At 42.1% G+C, this 23,394-nt stretch overlaps 1 protein-coding gene across 5 annotated transcripts in view; it reads left to right on the top strand.

The window, feature by feature from the left end:
- CRTC1 (CREB regulated transcription coactivator 1) overlaps nucleotides 1–23,394 on the top strand; it is a 169,505-nt gene that overhangs the window by 139,823 nt on the left and 6,288 nt on the right. For 3 of the 5 annotated variants that reach the window (XM_075864532.1, XM_075864539.1, XM_075864544.1), the window contains 2 exons: nucleotides 12,487–12,570; nucleotides 12,926–13,051. In XM_075864532.1, the coding sequence (XP_075720647.1) occupies nucleotides 12,487–12,570; nucleotides 12,926–13,051 (210 nt within the window). The remainder of the gene's footprint in view (nucleotides 1–12,486; nucleotides 12,571–12,925; nucleotides 13,052–23,394) is intronic. The other 2 variants (XM_075864552.1, XM_075864559.1) reach the window with 1 other exon arrangement.

Below are 23,394 nucleotides of genomic sequence, written 5' to 3' on the forward strand. Positions count from 1 at the left end.
TTTTATAATCTGAAAAATACGGTAAAATACTTGAGCTTAAGTGAATTCGGTTGATAGGGAGTGGGAATTTATTTAGTACGGGTGTTCTTACTTAAAAGTATCATAGAGAAAGTATTCTTAGTCAGCTTTAATGGTCTCCATGTATGACCTTACTGTGAGGAAGTATTTGAAAATGATTCATTCTGTTAAGATATTGAGGGTTGCATTATATACTTTCATTAAAGGGGTTGTCCACTACCGAATAGGTCACCAGTATGTCATCGTGTGGGTCCGACACCCGAACCTCGCACCGATCAGCTGCTTCGGTGGCCTGTGGGCACCGGATGTTGTGGCACATTATGCAATGTACGGAGCCTGAAGCAGTTGGCTCCGTACAATGCATAGTGGCAGCGCTGCAGCTCTGCTCCTATACACTTGATTAGGAGCAGAGCTGCAGCTCGGCCACTATTCCATGTCCGGAGCCATCTGCTTTTAGCATGGACATCCGCTGCCCGGAGACAGCCGTGCTGCTTAACCCCTTCCCTCTTTGTCCGCTTTTGACCTTCCTGACAGAGCCTCATTTTTCAAATCTGACATGTTTCACTTTATGTGGTAATAACTCCGGAATGCTTTTACCTATCCAAGCGATTATGAGATTGTTTTCTCGTGACACATTGGACTTTATGTTACTGGCAAAATTTGTCCGATACATTCAGTATTTAATTGTGAAAAACACCAAAATTTAGCGAAAAATTGCAAAAATTTGCATTTTTCTCAATTTAAATGAATCTGCTTGTAAGACAGGCAGTTATACCACACAAAAATGTTGCTAACTAACATCCCCCATATGTCTACTTTAGATTGGCATCGTTTTTTGAACATCATTTTATTTTTCTAGGACGTTACAAGGCTTAGAACTTTAGCAGCAATTTCTCACATTTTCAAGAAAATTTAAAAATGCTATTTTTACAGGGGCCAGTTCAGTTGTGAAGTGGTTTTGAGGTCCTTAGATATTAGAAACCCCCAATAAGTCACCCCATTTTAAAAACTGCACCCCTCAAAGTATTCAAAACAGCATTTAGAAAGTTTCTTAACCCTTTAGAGATTGCGCAGGAATTAAGGCAAAGTAGAGGTGAAATTTACAAAGTTCATTATTTTTTCCCAGAAATTCATTTTGAATCCATTTTTTTTGTACAACAGAATGTTTTACCCAAGAAATGCAACTCAATATTTATTGCCCAGGTTCTGCAGTTTTAGGAAATATCCCACATGTGGCTGTAGTGTGCTACTGGACTGAAGCACCGGCCTCAGAAGCAAAGGAGCACCTGGTGGATTTTGGGCCTCCTTTTTATTAGAATATATTTTAGGCACCATGTCAGCTTTGAACAGGTCTAGTGGAACTAAAACAGTGGAAACCCCCCAAAAGTGACCCCATTTGGGAAACTACACCCCTCGAGGAATTTATCTAGGGGTGTAGCAAGCATTTTGATCGGCCAGTTTTTTTCAAAAATTTTTGAACTAGGCCATGAAAATGAAAATCGATATTTTTTCAAATAAAATGTAGGTTTAGCTAATTTTTTTTCATTTCCAAAAGAACTAAAGTAGAAAAAGCACCACAACATTTGTAGAGCAATTTCTCCCGAGTAAAACAATACCCCACATGTGGTAATAAACGGTTGTTTGGACACACGGCAGGGCTTAGAAGGGAAAGAGCGCCATTTGGCTCTTGGAGCTCAAATTTAGCAGGAATGGTTTGCGGAGGCCATATCGCATTTGCAATGCCCCCTAGGGGACAAAACAATGGAAACCCCCAACAAGTGACCCCATTTTGGAAACTATACCCCTTGAGGAAATTATCTAGGGGTATAGTGAGCATTTTGACCCCACAGGTGTTTTACAGAAATTATTGTAAGTAGGCCGTAAAAACGAAAATCTACATTTTTTTTCATAGAAAATGTAGGTTTAGGTATTTTTTTTTAATTTCCACAAGGACTGAAGGAGAAAAAGCACCACAACATTTGTAAAGCAACTTCTCCCGAGTAAAACAATACCCCACATGTGGTCACAAACATCTGTTTGGACACACGGTAGGGCTCAGAATGGAAGGAGCACCATTTGGATTTTGGAATAGTTTCTGGGTGTCATGTCATATTTGCTGAGCCCCTGTAGTACTAGTACAGTGGAAACACCCCAAAAGTGACTCCATTTGGGAAACTGCACCCCCTGAGGAATCATCTAGGGGTATAGTGAAAATTTTGATCCCAAAGGTTTTTTGCTGAATTAATTAGAATTAAGCCATGAAAATGAAAGATAATTTTTTTTTCCAACAAGATGTCGTTTTAGATACACATTTTTCATTTTTACAAGGAATAGAGAAGAAAAAGCACCCCAACATTTGTAAAGTAATTTCTCCCGAGTATGGTAACACCCCATATGTGGTTATAATCAGCTGTTTACATATATGGGAGCATTCAGAAGAAAAGGAGCGGTATTTATCTTTTGGAGCGTAGATTTTGCTGGAATGGTTTGCGGACGCCATGTTGCATTTGCAAAACCCCTGATGTACCAAACAAAAGTGACCCCGTTTTAGAAGCTACACCCCTAAAGGCATTTATCAAGGGGTGTAGTGGGAATTTAGACTCCACAGGTGTTTTTCAGAAATGAATACGCAGTGGATTGTGCAAAGTGAAAATTGCAATTTCTCCACTGATCTGCCCATTCACTGCACAAGATGTTGTGCCCCTAGAGAATCTTACCCCCATAAATTGTTAAGCGGGTTCTCCCGGGTATGGTAATGCCTTACTTGTGGCCATAAATTGCTGTTTGGGCACACTGTAGGGCTAAGAAGGGAAAGACCGCCATTCTGAGCATGGATTTTGCTTGGTAATAGTTCTGTTTGGGGTTTTGCTGGTATTTCCGTTTATAATGTGGTGGCATATGTAATCTGTGCGGAGTACATCAGGGTATATGTAATCTGTGCGGAGTGCAACAGGTCATAATAAGAGGGTATAATAATGGGGTAAATAATACAATTATCCATAGATGTGTGTTACGCTGTGAAGCGATCCGTTATGCGCAGGCCGGTGTCACACGGATAAACGGTTTTCTTTCTTATCCACATTTTGTAACACTCTGCACCTTTTGGGGACTTTTTCTCCTTCGTAGTTTGGGAAATATTACTGGGAAAGTTTTGCGCTGGTATAATACGGGCGCCCTCGCTTCCAGCGGATGTGCTGTGTCCATTCCCTTTCCTAGTTCCTAAATACTAGGGCCCTGAAACTGAAGCAATGTTCCCCTCCGGCCTGCGCATTGAGATGTTTTTTCATCACCGCATTACTAGTTCCGTAACTTTTTTGTTTTTCAGTTGATTGAGCGGTGTGCGGGCTTGTTTTTTGCGAGATGGGCTGTAGATTTTATTGGTACCATTTTGGAACACATATGACTTTTTGATCACTTTTTATTTCATTTTTTGGTAAAGGAAATGACCAAAAACAAGCAATTCTGGAATAGTTTTTATTGTTTTTTTTATCGGCATCCACAGTGCGCCCTAAATTACATGTTAGCTTTATTCTGCGGGTCGATACGATTACGGCGATACCAAATTTATATAGTTTTTTTTATGTATTGCAGCTTTTGCACAATATCATCACTTTTTTTATAAAATCATTTGTTTTCTGTGTCGACATTCTAAGACCCATAACTTTATTATTTTTGCGTGCACAAAGCGGTGTCAGGGATTATTTTTTGCGCCACGGATTGTAATTTTTTATTAGTACTATTTTGGAGTAAATGTGACTTTTTGATCACTTTTTATAGCATTTTTGGAACGAGATGTGACCTAAAAACAAAGATTCTGGCGTTGTTTTTCATGTTTTTTTTTTTTTACAGCGTTCACCGTGCGGGATAAATTACATAATTGTTTTGTAGTTTGGGTCGTTACGTACGCGGCGATACCAATTATGTATAGTTTTTTTTATTTTTACGGTTTTTCCCATAATAAAAGACTTACTATGGGAAAAAAGTCAGTTTAGCTTTATTTTTAGTTGAAATGTGTGTGTTTTTATTGTTCTACCACATTTTTATTAACTTTTTTATTAACTTTTTTTTACTTTTTTTACTTGTCCCACTAGGCGACATGAGGGCCTGATGCCCCGATCGCTACTCTAATACACATACACAAGTGTCCTGATAATGAATACACATGACCTTCAGCCTGGACGTCATGTGTAGTCAAAATCCTGACACTTCTGAAACTTTTCTGTGAGATTCCAGCAAGCCACGCGTAATCTCGCGAGATTACGAGGTAAACGAGATTTTGTTTCCCTTGCTGGAAATCTCACAGAAAAGATTCAGAAGTGTCTCTGACTACACATGACGTCCAGGCTGGAGGTCATGTGTATTCATTATCAGGACACTTGTGTATGTGGCTGCACATCGTTCTAGTAAGAACACTATGTGCTGTGTAAATTAATGGAGAGGAGTGCATGATGCTGATTGGTCACTGATTCGTCAGCATCATACACTTCTATTCACAACGCCCAATTAGTAAAACAAGTAAACACGCCCAGTTAAAAACACAATACACGCCCAGTTGGACATACGAAAAAAAACACGCCCAGTTGTCCATTTCAAAGCTCATTTGCATATATATATATATAAAATAGCTTATAACTTGGCCAAAAATGAAAGTTTAAAAAAAACAACAAAACGTTACTGTTATCTACATTGCAGCGCCGATCACATGCAATAGGAGATAGGGATTTGAGAATCTGGTGACAGAGCCTCTTTAACGGTGTGGGGTCCTGATGTCAGACCCCCCCACAGATCATCTACTGATGACCTATACGGTGGTAGTCAGATGTCTGGTACTGGACAACCCCTTTTAAATGATTCAGATAAAATTGACCAAAAACTGATATTGTATTTTCAAAATTGTATATTTTACTTATGTAGTTTAAAACGGATCGGCCAATTTTTGTGTCTAAGGCCTGATGCACACGAACGTATTTTTGTCCTCCCGTAAATACGGGTCCTTGGTCACACGTATTGCACCAGTATTTACGGGCATGTTTTCGCTGCAAAATTGCACTTCACTAATCGGCAGCCCCTTCTCTCTATCAGTGCAGGATAGAGAGAAGGGGCAGCCCTTTCCGAGGTAAAAGTAAAAGAAATTCATACTTACCCGGCCGTTGCCTTGGTGACGCGTTCCTCTCTTGACATCCAGCCCAACCTCCCTGGATGACGCGGCAGTCCATGTGACCGCTGCAGCCTGTGATTGGCTGCAGCGGTCACATGGGCTGAAACGTCATTCCGGGAGGCCGGACTGGAGGAAGAAGGAGGGAGTTCTGGGTAAGTATGAACGTCTTTTTTTTTATTTTTTTTTTTTTACAGGTTGATCTATATTGTGATCAGTAGTTTCTGTCCAGGGTGCTGAAGGAGTTACTGCCGATCGTTTAACTCTTTCAGCACCCTGGACAGTGACTATTTACTAACGTCGCCTAGCAACGCTCCCGTAATTACGGGTGCACACACGTAGTCACCCGTAATTACGGGAGCCCATAGACTTCTATGGGCCTGCCCGTGCCGTAATAGGACATGTTCTATATTTTTCAACGTCACGGGCACCTTCCCGTAAGCATACGGGGAGGTACCCGTAGCAAATAGAAGTCCATGGGCCCGTAAAAACGTGCCGTAATTACGGGCGTTTTTACGTTCGTGTGCATGGGGCCTAACTGTTTGTACTGCGAGTATTGACTATGGGCAATATACAGTACCATTGGACTGTGCTTACAGACTTGGTTCTTTTCCAGTTGATGGACAAATGGATAAGTTGTGAGATCTGCCATGCAAGTTTCACCCCTCTAGCTTTATCACTGGTTAAGGCCTCATTTACACGAACGTGATATACGTCCGTGCGACTCGCGTGCTTTTCACGCGGGTCGCACGGACCTATACAAGTCTATGGGGGCATGCCGACAGTCCGTGAGTTTTGCTCAGCGTGAGTGCGCTGAAAAAAACTCACGTCATGTTCTAAAATTCTGCGTTTTTCGCGCATCACGCACCCATTGAAGTCAATGGGTGCGTGAAAACCACGAAGGTCGCACGGAAGCACTTCCGTGCGAACTGCGTGATTCGCGCAAGAGCTGTCAAACTGAATGTAAACAGAAAAGCACCACTTGCTTTTCTGTTTACAAACATCCGAACGGAGTGTCTTAGAGATGAGCGAACCGAACTTCACCGGGTTCGGCCAAACTCGTTTTGACCGAACCCGGCAGGAGACAGTCACTGTCCAGGGTGCTGAAAGAGTTAAACTGGTTCAGCACCCTGGACAGTGACTTCCGATCCCAATATACGTGAACGTGTAAAAAAAAAAAAAAGTTCTGACTTACCGATAACTCCCGACAGCTGCAGCCAATCACAAGCCAAGCACAGGCTGCAGCGGTCACATGGACTGCCGCGTCATCCAGGGAGGTGGGGCCAGATGTCAAGAGAGGCGCGTCACCAAGGACGCGTCACCAAGGCAACGGCCGGGAAGTTCTCGGTAAGTACGAACCTCTAATTTTTTTTTTTTAAACAGGTTACTCGATATGGTGATCGGAATTCACTGTTGAGGGTGCTGAAAGAGTTACTGCCGATCAGTTAACTCTTTCAGCACCCTGGACAGTGACTGACGTCGACTAGCCTCATCTCTATGATGGCGGCTGCGCGAAAATCACGCAGCCGCGCATCATACACTGATGACACACGGAGCTGTCAAGTGTCTTTTGCGCACGCAAAACGCAGCGTTTTTTGGCGTGCGCAAAACGCACACGCGCGTGTAAATCAGGCCTAAAGCGGTTGTCTTATTACAGACAACTCCGTCCATATTGGGCTATGTTCACACAGAGTTTTTTTAACTAGTTTTTTGACGCGGAAACCCAGAGTTCTGGAGCAGAGCCTATACTAGTTCTCCGCTCTGGGACCCCAGGTCGGTCTGGGGTTGCCCCTGATAGCACATTCCGGTCCAGGAGGATCCCCTGACGTCACTGTGTATGGACAGTGACGTCAGGGGCTCCTCCAGCAGAGGAATCCCTGGTCAAAGCGTCGGCAACCCTCTGGCTGGGGATTCCACTCCTAGAGGGAGCCCAAATAGAGCTATCTACTTGGGATGTGTGTGGCACTATCTACAAGGGGTGTGTGTGGCACTATCTACAAGGGGTGTGTGTGGCACTATCTACAAGGGGTGTGTGTGGCACTATCTACAAGGGGTGTGTGTGGCACTATCTACAAGGGGTGTGTGTGGCACTATCTACAAGGGGTGTGTGTGGCACTATCTACAAGGGGTGTGTGTGGCACTATCTACAAGGGGTGTGTGTGGCACTATCTACAAGGGGTGTGTGTGGCACTATCTACAAGGGGTGTGTGTGGCACTATCTACAAGGGGTGTGTGTGGCACTATCTACAAGGGGTGTGTGTGGCACTATCTACAAGGGGTGTGTGTGGCACTATCTACAAGGGGTGTGTGTGGCACTATCTACAAGGGGTGTGTGTGGCACTATCTACAAGGGGTGTGTGTGGCAGCATCTACAAGGGGTGTGCGTGGCAGCATCTACAAGGGGTGTGCGTGGCAGCATCTACAAGGGGTGTGCGTGGCAGCATCTACAAGGGGTGTGCGTGGCAGCATCTGCAAGAGGTGTGCGTGGCAGCATCTACAAGGGGTGTGTGTGTGTGTGTGTGGCAGCATCTACAAGGGCTGTGTGTGTGGCAGCATTTACAAGGGCTGTGTGTGTGGCAGCATTTACAAGGGCTGTGTGTGTGGCAGCATTTACAAGGGCTGTGTGTGTGGCAGCATTTACAAGGGCTGTGTGTGTGGCAGCATTTACAAGGGCTGTGTGTGTGGCATCATCTACAAGGGTGTTTGTGTGGCAGCATCTACAAGGAGTGTTTGTGTGGCAGCATCTACAAGGGGTGTGTGTGGCAGCATCTACAAGGGGTGTGTGTGTGTGTGTGTGTGTGTGTGGCAGCATCTACAAAGTGTGTGTGTGTGTGTGTGTGTGCAGCATCTACAAGGGATGTGTGTGTGTGTGTGTGTGTGTGTGTGTGGCAGCATCTACAAGGGGTGTGTGTGGCAGCATCTACAAGGGGTGTGTGTGGCAGCATCTACAAGGGGTGTGTGTGTGTGTGGCAGCATCTACAAGGGGTGTGTGTGTGTGGCAGCAGCATCTACAAGGGCTGTGTGTGTGGCACCATCTACAAAGGGTGTGTGTGTGGCAGCATCTACAAGGGGTGTGTGTGTGGCAGCATCTACAAGGGGTGTGTGTGTGTGGCAGCATCTACAAGGGGTGTGTGTGTGTGGCAGCATCTACAAGGGGTGTGTGTGGCAGCATCTACAAGGGGTGTGTGTGTGTGGCAGCATCTACAAGGGGTGTGTGTGTGTGTGTGTGTGGCAGCATCTACAAGGGGTGTGTGTGTGGCAGCATCTACAAGGGGTGTGTGTGTGGCAGCATCTACAAGGGGTGTGTGTGTGGCAGCATCTACAAGGGGTGTGTGTGTGGCAGCATCTACAGAGGGCACTGTGGGTGTATGGCAGTGTCTACAGAGGACACTGGCATTATCTAGGGGTGTGTGGCAGTATCTACAGAGGGCACTGTGGCAGGATCTAAAAAGGGGCTTCCCAATCTTGACATTTGTGTGTCTGCCAAATGCTGCCAACTGAGCTCCCGGACTGCATTTAGCGACACTTAAAGAGGCTCTGTCACCAGATTTTGCAACCCCTACCTGCTATTGCAGCAGATAGGCGCTGCAATGTAGATTACAGTAACGTTTTGATTTTTTTTAAACGAGCATTTTTGGCCAAGTTATGACCATTTTTGTATTTATGCAAATGAGGCTTGCAAAAGTCCAAGTGGGCGTGTTTAAAGTAAAAGTCCAACTGGGCGTGTATTATGTGCGTACATCGGGGCGTTTTTACTACTTTTACTAGCTGGGCGTTCTGACGAGAAGTATCATCCACTTCTCTTCAGAACGCCCAGCTTCTGGCAGTGCAGATCTGTGACGTCACTCACTTCCTGCCCCAGGTCCTGCATCGTGTCGGCCACATCGGCACCAGAGGCTACAGTTGATTCTGCAGCAGCATCAGCGTTTGCAGGTAAGTAGCTACATCGACTTACCTGCAAACGCTGATGCTGCTGCAGAATCAACTGTAGCCTCTGGTGCCGATGTGTCCTCGCTCGTCCGACACGATGCAGGACCTGTGAGTGACGTCACAGCGTGATCTCTCGAGAACACGCTGTGTGTCTGCACTGCCAGAAGCTGGGCGTTCTGAAGAGAAGTGGATGATACTTCTCGTCAGAACGCCCAGCTAGTAAAAGTAGTAAAAACGCCCCGATGTACGCACATAATACTTGCCCAGTTGGACTTTTACTTTAAACATGCCCACTTGGACTTTTGCAAGCCTCATTTGCATAAATACAAAAATGGTCATAACTTGGCCAAAAATGCTCGTTTTTTAAAAATAAAAACGTTACTGTAATCTACATTGCAGCGCCAATCTGCTGCAATAGGAGATAGGGGTTGCAAAATCTGGTGACAGAGCCTCTTTAAGCTGGAAACCTGTATTGTTGAAATAAGCACGTGGAGAAAACTCACAAATTTCCATTAAGTTTAAACCTAGCGCTATTATTATAGTAATATAGTATTATTATTATAGTAATATAGTGTTATAGTAGTTTAAATAACTAATTGATTAACAATAATTTTGTATTGTATTAAATTTGAAAGTAATGCGGCCCTCAAGCACTTTTGCTTTTCTGTGATTATGGAACAAATTATGATTTCGTTTTTTTTTTAATGCACACAGGTAAAGGAAACTGTCTTTCTGGAAGTCTATTCACTACTGTGTTATTTTATTAACCTGACATATTGGATTCATATTGTTCATTAACTGTTTCCCAATTCATACTTTGGAAGAAAGTACTAATCACACTCTTTTTGGTCTTTCATTCTCTGATTACTCGGGGGAGGGGAGCAAATGCCACAACTGGATAAATGTGCCATCTGTACTACTAAAAACGAGTCTTTTTAGACAGCTTCCTCAGAAAAATAGAATATGGGAGACAATAAAAAAAACAAAGTAATAGAAACAATTAGCATAGAAAATGACAATAGACTGGCAAAGGTGTGCAGTAGAAGTTATGCACACTGCAAGCATACATGCAAATTTTGTTTGAGCGCTGCTTCCCTTTCATTTCTACTTGCTCTTTGTGAATCGTCAACACAGATGTAGCGGTGATTCACAGGTATTGAAGTGAAAGGGAGAAGGCTGCAATACTGTGAATTGCCGCTACATCTGTGTTGAAGATTCACAGTGAGCATGTAGAAACGAAGGGGAGGCTGCGCATGTATGAGCGCTGCATCCTCTTCAAAACAGCTGATCGACGGGAGTCGGCCTCTGAACGATCGATCAGCTATTGATGGCCTACCCTGAGGATAGGCCATCAATTTTTAGGGGCTGGAAAACCCCTTTAAAGTCGCATAGTTTTATTGTTCATTATTTGTGCAATTTTCTTGTTACAACTCAATCACTTTTGTAGCCTCTTACCGAATGTACAGTTTATGCATTTAGATCTCAAGAATATAATGACGACAAGCAAAGCTGAAAATATTTATTTTAGATTAACGAGAAAAAGATACCTTTTAAAAATATTGAACTTTTATACGGATGTTGGATTTCTACCTAACATAAAAATTGTATATTTTGTAAATTTTTAGGAAAATCTGTGCCTGTTTTTCATGTGTGCACATTGCTATTTACACATTGTATGAGAGAGTTTTGATTCTTGCAAAGGACTGTTGAGATTGGAAATAAAATGTAGGAAACTGTGTATACAAGTGTCCTGCAACTTGTTTTCATCTGTACTTGTTGGTTTTGTGTTCCTTGTTTGATATAAAACATGAGGTTTTTACCTATAGCAAGCTCGCTTATATTATTAAAGGGGTATTCCCGAAGGCTGCTTTCTTCATACTCTTAAAGGAAAAAGTGTCTGTGCTTGTGAGCAGCGCACCTGGAAATCCGAAAACCTGGGGGTACCCGACTCTTTGTTCTGTTGATAGGTGCGGGTCCTAGAGGTGGGGCTTGCACCTATCAGGCATTTAGAAATGTCCTGTTTATATGTCCTAAGATGGGAATACGTCTTTAAGCGCTTTATTGAGCATATTGATCAACACTGCTTGTGAATTTTCCTATGCCGTATGGTCTAAATTTATGTAATAGAAAGCAGCTTTTAAAACATTTTCGTACACAGAGGATTTGAAGAGGCATGTCATAAAGTTTGATAGATTTTTTAATTTAAAAAAATTGATTCTGTGGTGTAACATATCTACAAACTGTAGTGTTATGCAATTGGAATTCAGCAGTTGCCCAAGAGTTTTCTACAATTGTATAAATGCTATTTTGTCTCATAGTTTATTCTAGTAACATCTCTTTATATGTAGATTTATTACTTAGCAGTGAAACCCTGTGTACAATTCCTCTTACACATACTTCTATTGTTGGGGCAGGACTCGTTCACACTTAAAGGCTATGTACACCTTTTGAATTTTTTATTCTTATTTATTTTTTTATTTGATTTTTTTTTAGTCTTTACGATACAGCTTCTGTGTATCTTGTATACATAGAAGCTGTATAGTTCTCTCCCAGCCGATTAAGTCAGTACAGCTGAACTGATGGCTCGGCTGAGAAGGGTCCTGTGTGTTTTTAACACAAAGGATACACCTAATACTGATCACTTTTTAAATGTATCAATACAGGATACAAAGAAGCTGTATTATATAAAGTTAATTATTTTTTTTTTTTTTAAATCCATTCAAAAAGTGCTTAAAATGACGACAAAACATTGATTTATTTATAAAAAAAAAATCATTTAAACGTTTTTCATAGCCTTTACAACTACCGATATTACGCAATGTTGATCCATAGAGCTGTAGGCATTTGTTTTAGAATAACTATTATGCAGTGTTTATACCAGTAGCTCTACTGGAAAAATAAAAATACACTAAACTCTATTATTGATAATTACCAGAAATGTAGAAAATGTGCCCTGTGGAGTTAGGCCCCATGCACACGAACGTGCTTTTGCGGCCGCAATACCTCCGAAAATCCACGGGAGAATTGCGGCCCCATTCATTTCTATGGGGCCATGCACACGACCGTAGCTTTTACGGTCCGTGCATGGCCCGGGAGCCCGCACCGCAGAAAGAACAGCCATGTTTTATTACGGCCGTCTTCTGCGGTCCGGGCTCATTGAAAATAATGGCTGCGGCCATGTGCATGTCCCTCGATTTGCGGGCGGCTCGCGGCTGACAGTCCGCAGTGGGCCGACCCGAAAATCACGGCCGTGCACATGGCTACGGTCGAGTGCATGAGGCCTAAGTCCATGAAAATGTTTCTCTTTTAAAGCATCAACACAACACGTTTTGTGTCTTCAATTCATGAGAACGATTACAAACTTGTTTTTCTCTCCTATATAGCATTCAATTTTAGGCAGTGTCTTTGGAGATTCCTATTATGACCAGCAGATGACTGCACGGCAAACAAATGCTTTATCACACCAGGTATGTTGCACCTTTATTTGAATCATTAATATATAAGATGTTTACTACTTTTTACACTTTTTCTTATTGGAACACCATCATCACCTTTCATTGTGTACCTATTTTCTGACTTTTTAACATTTCTGTAAAACAATAAACTTTGCCTCTATAGTTTTTCCTCCGAGAATTGTAGACCTAATAGAAGAACCCATGGTTGACAAATATCCTCTTTCTGATTAGTCCTTTAATTGTTATTGATACCTTTTACATAGGGATTCTGTGAATTCTAGATTAAAAAAAATATACACATACTTTTCTTTTCTCACTTTGTTACCCATTTTCTAAAAGGTTTTACTGTTTACTTATCTCATTCCAGAAGCACTCAGTTGATGATTTAGTTGTATCTATTTCTGAAAGAGAAGCAAAATGGATGGATGAGCCTTTCAATGACCAGTACAGCTGTTATCAGCATTTAAAGGAGTACTCTCCCCAAATTCCTTTGGTTGAGTGTTCTGCGATATCTAACCCACATGTTGGTCTGGGTGTGCTTATTCTAGTTTTGGGGTGGGGGGGGTTACGCTTGTTTAATATATGTAATTTGCATTTTTATCAAGTAAGCCACTTTTTTAGACTGGCAACCGTAAATTTTCATTTCTGTGTGTCGCTGTTAGGGAACTAATAACAAAGCTTTTTAAAGCATGAGAGGTTTTACTGCCGCATAATTTTTATTGACATATTGACTGGAGATGCCCTAAAAGTTTTAAACAGTGGGGCGTTAGACATATCCCAAGAATGAGGGTGCCTGGTCCCTGGCAAATAAGTGCTGCATAGTCGCTTTCCAATTAAATGGTCACTGCCGTTTCAACAAACTTTGCATAAAGTAATAGTACAAGCGAATGTAAGAAACTTTTGTAATATAACTCATTAGGGAAAATTGCTCCTTTCTCCACTTATGAACCCTTTTTTTTTCTCCTCCTTTGTGCACTGATTATTCACTCTCAATTCACTGCTAAAATCCATCTTGGATAAGAGATTATCAGCTCACTGAGGGGTTAGGCTACATGCTGTGCCCGTAGAATTCTATGGAAAGGGGAGGGAGCTGTTGGAGGGAGACCTAGGCAGAGAGACACACAGAAGCTGCTGCTTCTAGTAAGTGTTCGGTCTCACACCAGTGCTGTATTCACAGCTATACTGCTCAATATTGCTGAATAATGTCCTTTATGCTGCTTCTGAGGGTGTGCTACAGAGAAATAGAGAGCAGGATGTCATTTTTATATGTGCAGTGTATGGGAGACTTCATAGCAGTGTGAGCCATCATTAATATGATAATTTATCCCTATACAGTTGGCATACTGTCGGCAGCACATCCCCTGTTTACACAGGCAAGATGTGCTGCTGACCAACCATGATTTTTTTTGCTCGCATTAAAGATGAGATCGGCCGACAAACAAGCGTATCTCTTGTGAAGTAAGCAGAAAAAGCCCTTGTTGGAAAACACAGTTATGAGTAAAAAAAGCCACATTTTACCATTTTGAGTTTACAACTATAAGAAACAGTGGGCGTGATACCGACTAGTGATGCTGCTATGCATTTTCTCTTTTATAAACTGTGTTTTTTGTTGACATTAAATGCATAACAAAATGTTTTCTGGTAACATCAGGTAAATGACAGAAACGTATTGATTAACATACAAACTTTTTCTATCCGTAGACATGAACGCCTTTCCTTCTGCTATTTAGAAGGAAAATGCTTACTACTCTGAGTTCTTGCTCAGATCAAAAGTCTGTTTACACAAGTCCATCAGCGTTAATAACAATAATTGCCCTGTGTAAATTAACAGAATTATAAATTATGTGTATTTAACCGGTTAAGGACTAAGCTGTTTTACAGCTAAATGACCAAAGAAAATGTCACAATTTTGCTATGCGCTTCTTTAGATGATTAGAACTCTGCAGGTGAATAAAGTTCATCTTTGAATTTTACAATCTTTTTAAAGGACTGATAGGGCTTTGTTTTAATGGCGTTTGTCAGGATACAGCATTTTTATTTTTTTCTCTAAAGTGGATAAAATTGGAAAAAATAAAAGAATTTAGCATCAGCGTCAGTTTATGCTAGTATTTTTCACACAAAGTATAGACCACGGACAAAATTAATCTCCTTTCACATTCTTCCACTTCTCCCGTGCATGGGGATACCAAATATGTGTGCTCTATTCACTGTGCGGGCATGTGCCAGGGCTTGGCATAAAATAAGGCTTTTTGGCCTTTTCGGTCCAGGAATTCTGCACTTGATTTTATAGCCGCATACTGTTTTCTGGGGGGCCGAAATGCTGCTGAAACATTAGAATCACCCCATAAATGACTTCATTCACACAAGTAGACCCCACAAGGTTTTCTTCAAGGGGTTGATCATATTTTTAGAAAGTCCAGTTTTCTTCTGAAAGTTTCTTGAATTAGATGGAACAATTAGCATTTTTTTTAGCAAATGCGTCAGTTTATACCAGCATTTTTCACACACGGTATAGACCACAGACACAATTCATCTCCTTTCACATTCTTCCACTTCTCCCGTGCATGGGGATACCAAATATGTGGGCCTTATTATCACATAGAGATGTAGGAGGGCGGACGATAGAAGAAGCTTATTTCACAAATCGTCTTTTTTCAAAGCTGGTTTTACAAAACTCAACAGAGTTTCTATAAAACTTCCAAAATATCTGCTCTTGAAGCAGAAATCCCAAAATATTCATCTAGGGGTTTAATGGGAATTTATTTTTTTGGGTTTCCTAAAATAAGAAATTGCAGGTCTATGCAAATGGAGCTATCCAGCAGATGATCTTTAGAAAATATGCAAACATGACATCCACCCCTCACCCTTGGAGTAAAATCATTGGGAAAAATAAAATTTTTAATGTAGGGCAAATATATTTTCAACTAATTAACTACAATCTAATAATTCAGAACCGTGTGGTATTTTTTAAAACATGGGTGAATACACAGGCCTGGTTGCGAGGGACAGAAATATCGGGAATCTTTGCGGCGCCCATCTATTCTGCAGACGCGGCACTTTTTCTTGGGGTTGCTTCTAGTTGGTGTTAGGGTAATGCGAGTAATGAAATGTCTTTCAGTCAGTCGTTTGACATCCTCAGACTGGGGGCATTCTCTGGTGTCCTGAACATCAAATATGAGGCCTTCAATAATTTTCTCCTGGAAATCCAGGTATGTGTCTCTGCCTGTGTTTTTTTTGTAGAGCACAAATGAGTTGTGGATGGCCACCTGTAAAAGATAAATAGACACTTTTTTGTACCAGATCTTTGTTTTGTGTTTCACTAAATGGGGCTGTAAAACCTGGTCGCTTAAATCCACCCCCCCCCCCATGTACTTGTTATATTCGGACACGCTCACTAGTTTGTGCTTGTCCGATGTTGCCCCCCTTTCCTTCACTGCCACTGTTCCTGCGGTATGTATTGTGCTCCGTACATACACATCTTTGCGATCCCTGTACTTGACCGTCAGCAATTCTTCAGATGCATAAGCACAGGAGTCCCCCTTTACCATGCGCTTCCCCACTAATTGCTGCGGAAAACCAATTCGGTTTTTGCGCATGGTACCACATGCCCCAGTCCTTGCAGCATGCAAATGCCTAAACAGGGGCACACTGGAATAAAAATTATCGCAGTACAGGTGGTACCCCTTGTGAAGCAGAGGCTGCATTATCTCCCACACGATCTTACTGCTGGTGGAAAGATCAGGGTGGCATCCAGGAACATTGATTGAGTGGTTACCCTTCATAAATTCTGAAGGCGGTGGTATATCCTGACCCGCTTTCACACTATTTATAAAGCTTAACACCATATCTTGCCCTTTTGGAAGGTAGATATTGGCAAAAGCTAAGTCTTCCATGAAAGTTGAGGAGGGATTCGTCCACACTTACATTCTGCTCAGGGGTGTAGAGTTGCAGAAAGAAATTATTGAGGGAATTTATCAGTGGTCTTATTTTGAACAACCGATCACAGTTTGCATCGGTACTTGGCTGGGCCTGTGCGTGGTCAGTGAAGTGGAGGAACCTCATTATTGTCTCATAACGAGACCTGGGCATTACTGCAGAATACACTGGGGTGGCTTTTTTACAATACCCATATTTAGGGTGAGCCCCAAAAAATGTTTTCATTCCTGCAAATTGGTGGGCGTCCAATCTCTGGTATTGGTGGATGAAGGTTTCTGCCTTATATACTGAGCGGCATATAAATTAGTTTCGTGGACAATCCTAATTTGGGTTGTCGTCCGTAATAAATGGAAGTAATCCATTTGGACAAAATTTGTATTGTCCACAGTTATGTCAGGAGTGGCAGTAAATCCGTGGATTCTAGGCCCAAAAGATGGAGCAGGTGCCCATACAAGAGCCTGAACTGGAGGAACCAGGCTGTCCCGTGCTACAGCGCTACTAGGCCCTGCGCTTTCATGTTGTGCAGTTTCAACTGCGTCAGGGACAACGTCCCCTGAAGATGAACCTGAAGTGACGCTATCATCGTCCCTGCCTATAACAGGTTCCATTTCTGACGCCATCTCTGATGCGGTCTCAGACTCTGACCACAGCATGGCGTATGCCTCCTCAGCGCTAAACAACTTCCTTGCCATAATGTACTAACACGAACTAAACAAACTATTATTATTTTATTTTTTATAAACACACAAACTAACTGGTGTGTGCGTGCGTATGTATGTGTAGATATATATATATATATATATCTACACTACCGCTAACATAAAAAAAAAACGCTATTGATATATATTTTATATATATATAATAAAATATATTCACTACCTGCCTATTCTAATAAAAGATAGATGGATAGATTGTATAAATAGATAGAAATCTATCTATACTGAGAATGTTTTATAGTGTAGCATTGTATTATTTTTTTTTCACCGTATTCTTCTGGCAGCAATTCTCTCAAGTCTCCTCCTCACACTGAAACATTGTGTGAGGAGAAGAAAAGAGGCAAGAATTTTGCTGCCATAAATGTCAAAATAAAAACAAATGTGATCGCTGTGACAGGTTTTCACAGGTTCAGGGACAATCGGTTTGGTCCCCGATACCCTGCCCAGTGCCCAGAGCTGTTAGTAACAGTGTGGGCACAGGGCTGTGTGCACGCGATTGTGTGCGCACTATTTTTGCATTGAAAGCCATGTGATCGCTGTGATTGGTTGACAGAACCCAATGGGGGAAATTAATTAAAATTGACTTTTCATACGCCAGTTTTAATGGAAGACAAACTGGAGACTGGTGCTACAAATTTATTAAGAGGTGCGTGCCTCTTAATAAATTTGTTGCAACTTCAGCTGTCCGTGCACTACTGTGTAAAAGCCAGGAGCTGGCGTAGATTTACACGAATTATAGTAAATGCCTTGGGCAACGGCCACTAAACTCTGACAACCTTTTAGAAAAGTGATGTGCGCTCTCATCTCTTCAGCTTTCGCGAGAGGTCAGTCTTGTACTTTGTCTGCCGAACTGGCAAAGGGGCGTGTCTCTGCTACGGACAGTGCAAGCGCTCCCCGGCTCTTACACTGTCCGTAGCAGTGACACGCCCCCTTGCCAGTTCGGCAGAAGACTGATCTTGAAAGCTGAAGAGCTCTTGCTGTAACACTGTCCATATCTGATTGGAGAGTGTCACAGTCATAGTAACACGCCCTTTTGCCAGTACACGCCCCATTGACAGTTCAGGTGGTTATTTAAATATCGGGCGCCAAATATAATTTTTACAGATATCTAAATAACGGAGGAGGGTAGAAAAAAAATTTAAAGTGCCCCAGGGTTTGTGCAGCCCTGCCCATTACATGCTGCACTCAGCTGCACATGTATGGGGAGGTGAAAGGTTCTCTTTAAGGAACACAATTTCCTTTTTAATCGACTTTAAAGGGATTCGAAATCTATTTTCAAATACCTTATTGGTTACTGTTGCATTTTAAATCTATTTTTTTCCATTTGTGTGTCCATTTATGTCATCAGGGGAATGATTTTCCCTGTAACTGGGGCTCGGCTCTTATGAATGTCTCTGTTGTAAACTAATAAAAAAAAAAAAAGTGAATATGAAGTCTGATTGTCCCCCAGAGGTCTGTTATGACCCATTTTTATTATTACATTTATTTATTTATTTTTAATCCTTGGGGGACGTATTTATAAAAAATAAACAAAAATTGGTAAAATACAAATTAAAGTTTAAAAAAAAAACGCACTTAGGCTATGTTCACGCGGGTATTTTGCAGGAGGAATATCTGCCTCAAAATTCAGTTTGGAAGTTTGAGGCAGATTTTCCTCTCCCTGTACGCCGATTTTCGCTGAGTTTTTCGCCCGCGGCCATTGAGCGCCGCGGGCATAAAACAGCGCGAAATACGCTTTCTCTGCCTCCCATTCAAGTCAATGGGAGGTCAGAGGCGGAAGCGCCCGAAGATAGGGCATGTCGCTTATTTTTCCCGCGAGGCAGTTTTACTGCTCGCGGGAAAAAGACGCCGACGCCTCCCATTGAAATCAATGGGAGGCACTTTCGGGCCGTTTTTGCCGAGTTTTACGACGCGGTTTCCGCGTCAAAAAACTCGGCAAAATACCCCGTGTGAACATAGCCTAAGGCTGGGTTCACACAGTTTTTTTGACGCGGAAACCACACCGCAAAAGATGGCCGAAAATGCCTCCCATTGATTTCAATGGGAGGTGGAGGCGTTTTTTTACAGCGATCGGAAAAACTTGTTTGCGGGAATAGGGACATGCCCTATCTTCGGGGCGTTTACGCCTCTGACCTCCCATTGACATGGGAGGCAGAGAAAGCGTATTTCTGAGTTTTTCGTGGCGTTCTATGCCCGCACCGCTCAATGCAGAGCAGGCAGAGGAAAATCTGCCTCAAAATTCCAAACGGAATTTTGAGGCAGATATTCCTCCTGCAAAAAAACTCTGTGTGAACCCAGCCTAACAACTCAAACCTTAGCCATAGCCACCCTATCATGCAGGAATATGCATATTAAATATCAAAACAACCAAAATCCATTTAAATACTTAAATACTTTCATTTGCAATAATTAAAGAACTATCCGTTTTTAAAAGACTTTTTTTTTTTTTTAAATGAAAATAAAAATATTACTACTTTTATTTCTGTTACATATATAGCGCCAAAATATTCCGCAACGCTCTGTCCTCTTTTAGTATCCTCATTGGGGTTCACAATCTAAATTCCCTGTCGGTATGCATTTTGAGGTGTGGGAGGAAACCCACGCAAACAGGGGGAGATTGTACAAACTCCATGCAGATGTTGTCCTTGGTTGGATTTGAACCCAGGACCCCAAGGCAATAGTTCTAACTACTGAGCCACCGTGCTACCCATATTATTTCACACATGGTATGAAAAAAAAGGCCTATATGTCACGAACAAAATGATGAAAATATTATTTTGGTAGGCCAACATATAACGTTATAGCTGTTCAAACGCCATGCTCACAAAATCACTAAAAAGTGTCTGGTCATTTAGGACCAAAACACCCTGGTCTTTAATAAGTTAATTAAAAAAAAGCACAAGTTAAAAGTGGAAAACCACAAAGTTCTATTTTATAATACCTCCCTTTGTGCTGCATCACCTTAGCAACATCTGCTGTACATAAACGGTGGATGTACGCTCTTAACAATATGGCGCAGGCTCAGTAGCCAAGTCTGCTCCGTACGCGGTAGTTGCCTGCTTTTTTTTATACAGTTGACGCCCTCCTGCAAGTTATCTGATCCGGGCCATTTAACCCCTCAGATGCCACGATCAATGGCGACTACGGCACCTGAGTGGTGAGATAGGAGAGAGTGGTCTCCTTCTGAACCCGGGCCCTCCCCCTCACAAAAAAATTGTGGGTTGCCGTGGCAGCTGAAGGTCTGGTGAATCCTCCAGGTCTACCTTTTGTGCTTTAGGCTGGGTTCACACGACTTATTTTCAGACGTAAACGAGGCGTATTATGCCTCGTTTTACGTCTGAAAATAAGGCTACAATACGTCGGCAAACATCTGCCCGTTCATTTGAATGGGTTTGCCGACGTACTGTGCAGACAACCTGTCATTTACGCGTCGTCGTTTGACAGCTGTCAAACGACGACGCGTAAAAATACAGCCTCGTCAAAAGAAGTGCAGGACACTTTTCAGACGTAATTTGAGCCGTTCTTCATTAACTTGAGAGAAGCCTCGCAAAATGCGAGGAGGAGCATTTACGTCTGAAACGAGGCAGCTGTTTTCTCCTGAAAACAGTCTGTCTTTTCAGACGTAAATGACAGCGTGTGCACATACCCATATATATGAGAGCACTGAAAAAGTCAATTCACTGCAACACATAAGTATTGCAGTGTATTTCATCAGAGATCCATCAATGGTACAGTCCCCTAGGGGGACTAAAGGGAAAAAAGTGCAATAATGTTTATTACAAATTGAAAAAATATTTTACATTTAAAAAAAAAAAAATCTTCTCTTTAACCCCTTCCCTCTTTGGCCACTTTTGACCTTCCTGACAGAGCCTCATTTTTCAAATCTGACATGTTTCACTTTATGTGGTAATAACTCCGGAATGCTTTTACCTATCCAAGCGATTCTGGGACTGTTTTCTCGTGATACATTGGACTTTGTTACTGGCAAAATTTGCCCGATACATTCAGTATTTAAAGGTAATGTGTCGCTAGTTAGTGTATAAGTGATTAAACATTGTTCTAATTTTTTTAATTTTTTCACGAGTCAGGAAATATTATAAATTAGATTCTAATTTATAGCATTTCCCAGTGCTGGTCACTAGATGGAGCAATTCCCAAAATTGCAGCATTGGCATGTGGTAAAGCAACCACATTGCTTTATGCTGCAAAATTTGAGAAAACTCACTCGCTCTAGTGAGCTCACAGAATCCCCCCTCCTTTATCCTGGCTAGTGCCAGGAGAAAGGAGGGGATTGAACGGTCAAACCTCCTACACTGTGTGTCGCCATTTTTTGAGCTAACACACAGTGTAGTAGGTTTACATACAGTAGTAAGCACACAGTAAAACACGTACATACACAGACCTAACTTACCTGCTCCTGCCGCCGCCGCTCCCTCCGGTCCGTCTGCTCCCTCCGCTCCAAGTGCACAAGTCCGGAAGCCGCGACCGGAAGTAGTAATCTTACTGTCCGGCCGCGGCTTCCGGCCCACAAGAAAATGGCGCCGGACGTCTCTCTGCCGAAGACCTTCAATTTGGACTGTGTGGGAGCGGCGCATGCGCCGTTCCCACACAGACGGCGTAAAGCATAGTGGATGGAACGGGCCCCGTTCGCATTCACTATGGGGCTGTATGTGCCGTATTCCATGTCTGTATGTATCGTTAATCGACACATACAGAGATGGAAAAAAAATGGCAGCCCCCATAGACAAGAAAAAGTGAAAAAAGAAAAACACAAACACACAAATAAATAAAACATTTTTTAATAAAACACTAAAAGCAAATTGATATAAAAAAAAAATTTCCGCGACACGTCATTTAATTGTGGAAAAACACCAAAATGGAGCGAAAAATTAGCATTTTTGTCAATTTAAAAGTATCTGCTTGTAAGACAGGCAGTTATACCACACAAAAATGTTGCTAACGAACATCCTCCATATGTCTACTTTAGTTTAGCATCGTTTTTTGAACATCATTTTATTTTTCTAGGACGTTACAAGGCTTAGAACTTTAGCAGCAATTTCTCAAATTTTCAAGAAAATTTCAAAATTCTATTTTTACAGGGGCCAGTTCAGTTGTGAAGTGGCTTTGAGGTCCTTAGATATTAGAAACCCCCAATAAGTCACCCCATTTTAAAAACTGCACCCCTCAAAGTAGTCAAAACAGCATTTAGAAAGTTTCTTAACCCTTTAGACATTGCGCAGGAATTAAGGCAAAGTAGAGGCGAAATTTACAAAGTTCATTATTTTTTTCCAGAAGTTCATTTTGAATCCATTTTTTTTGTACCACAGAAGGTTTTACCAGAGAAATGCAACTTAATATTTATTGCCATCAGGACGCAGACGGGTCAAAGAATGCTGCAGAAGGAGTGTGCATTAAATAGTGATAGCCCCTCCCACTAGTCTTGAGGGGAGTGGCGAACTAAGTGCTCAAAGGTGTGCGATAAATGAGTGTCAGTGTAGTGCTAGGGTGTGAATGGATGGTAAAAAATAAATACGTATGTATGAAAGTGTCAGAACTGTGTAATAATGTAATAAAAATAAATAAATGTGATGAATAGGGGTCAGTGCTGTGAATAGTACATGGGGTGTCAGTACTATGTGTAATACGTGGAGGGATAATGTGCTGGTCGTCAGGCATGGCGTATCTTGCCGAGTGACAGCCTATTTGTAACGCCGCTAGTGTTAGCTAAAGCGGGCTGCTCTGCATTCCAAACCAAACGCCAGCACATCATGCCCTCCCAGCATATAAGACCCGGCTGCGTCCTGAAAAAAAGTGTAGTATACGTAGTAAGAAATATCCATGGAACATGGGGTATTAGTTGTCATTTTGGCCAAAATCTATGTCCCATTTTTTCTGTTTGTGTTTTTAAATTAGGAACGAAAAGTTCTGGTTAGGGACTCGCAAGGCACTGGGGACCCTTGACGTTGGGTTGCGAGCTTTGCGTATTTTGGCCAAAATGACAACTAATACCCCATGTTCCATGGATATTTCTTACTACGTATACTACACTTTTTTTCAGGACGCAGCCGGGTCTTATATGCTGGGAGGGCATGATGTGCTGGCGTTTGGTTTGGAATGCAGAGCAGCCCGCTTTAGCTAACACTAGCGGCGTTACAAATAGGCTGTTACTCGGCAAGATACGCCA

This window comes from Rhinoderma darwinii, chromosome 1 (genome assembly GCF_050947455.1).
Source record: "Rhinoderma darwinii isolate aRhiDar2 chromosome 1, aRhiDar2.hap1, whole genome shotgun sequence".
Taxonomy (NCBI): domain Eukaryota; kingdom Metazoa; phylum Chordata; class Amphibia; order Anura; family Rhinodermatidae; genus Rhinoderma; species Rhinoderma darwinii.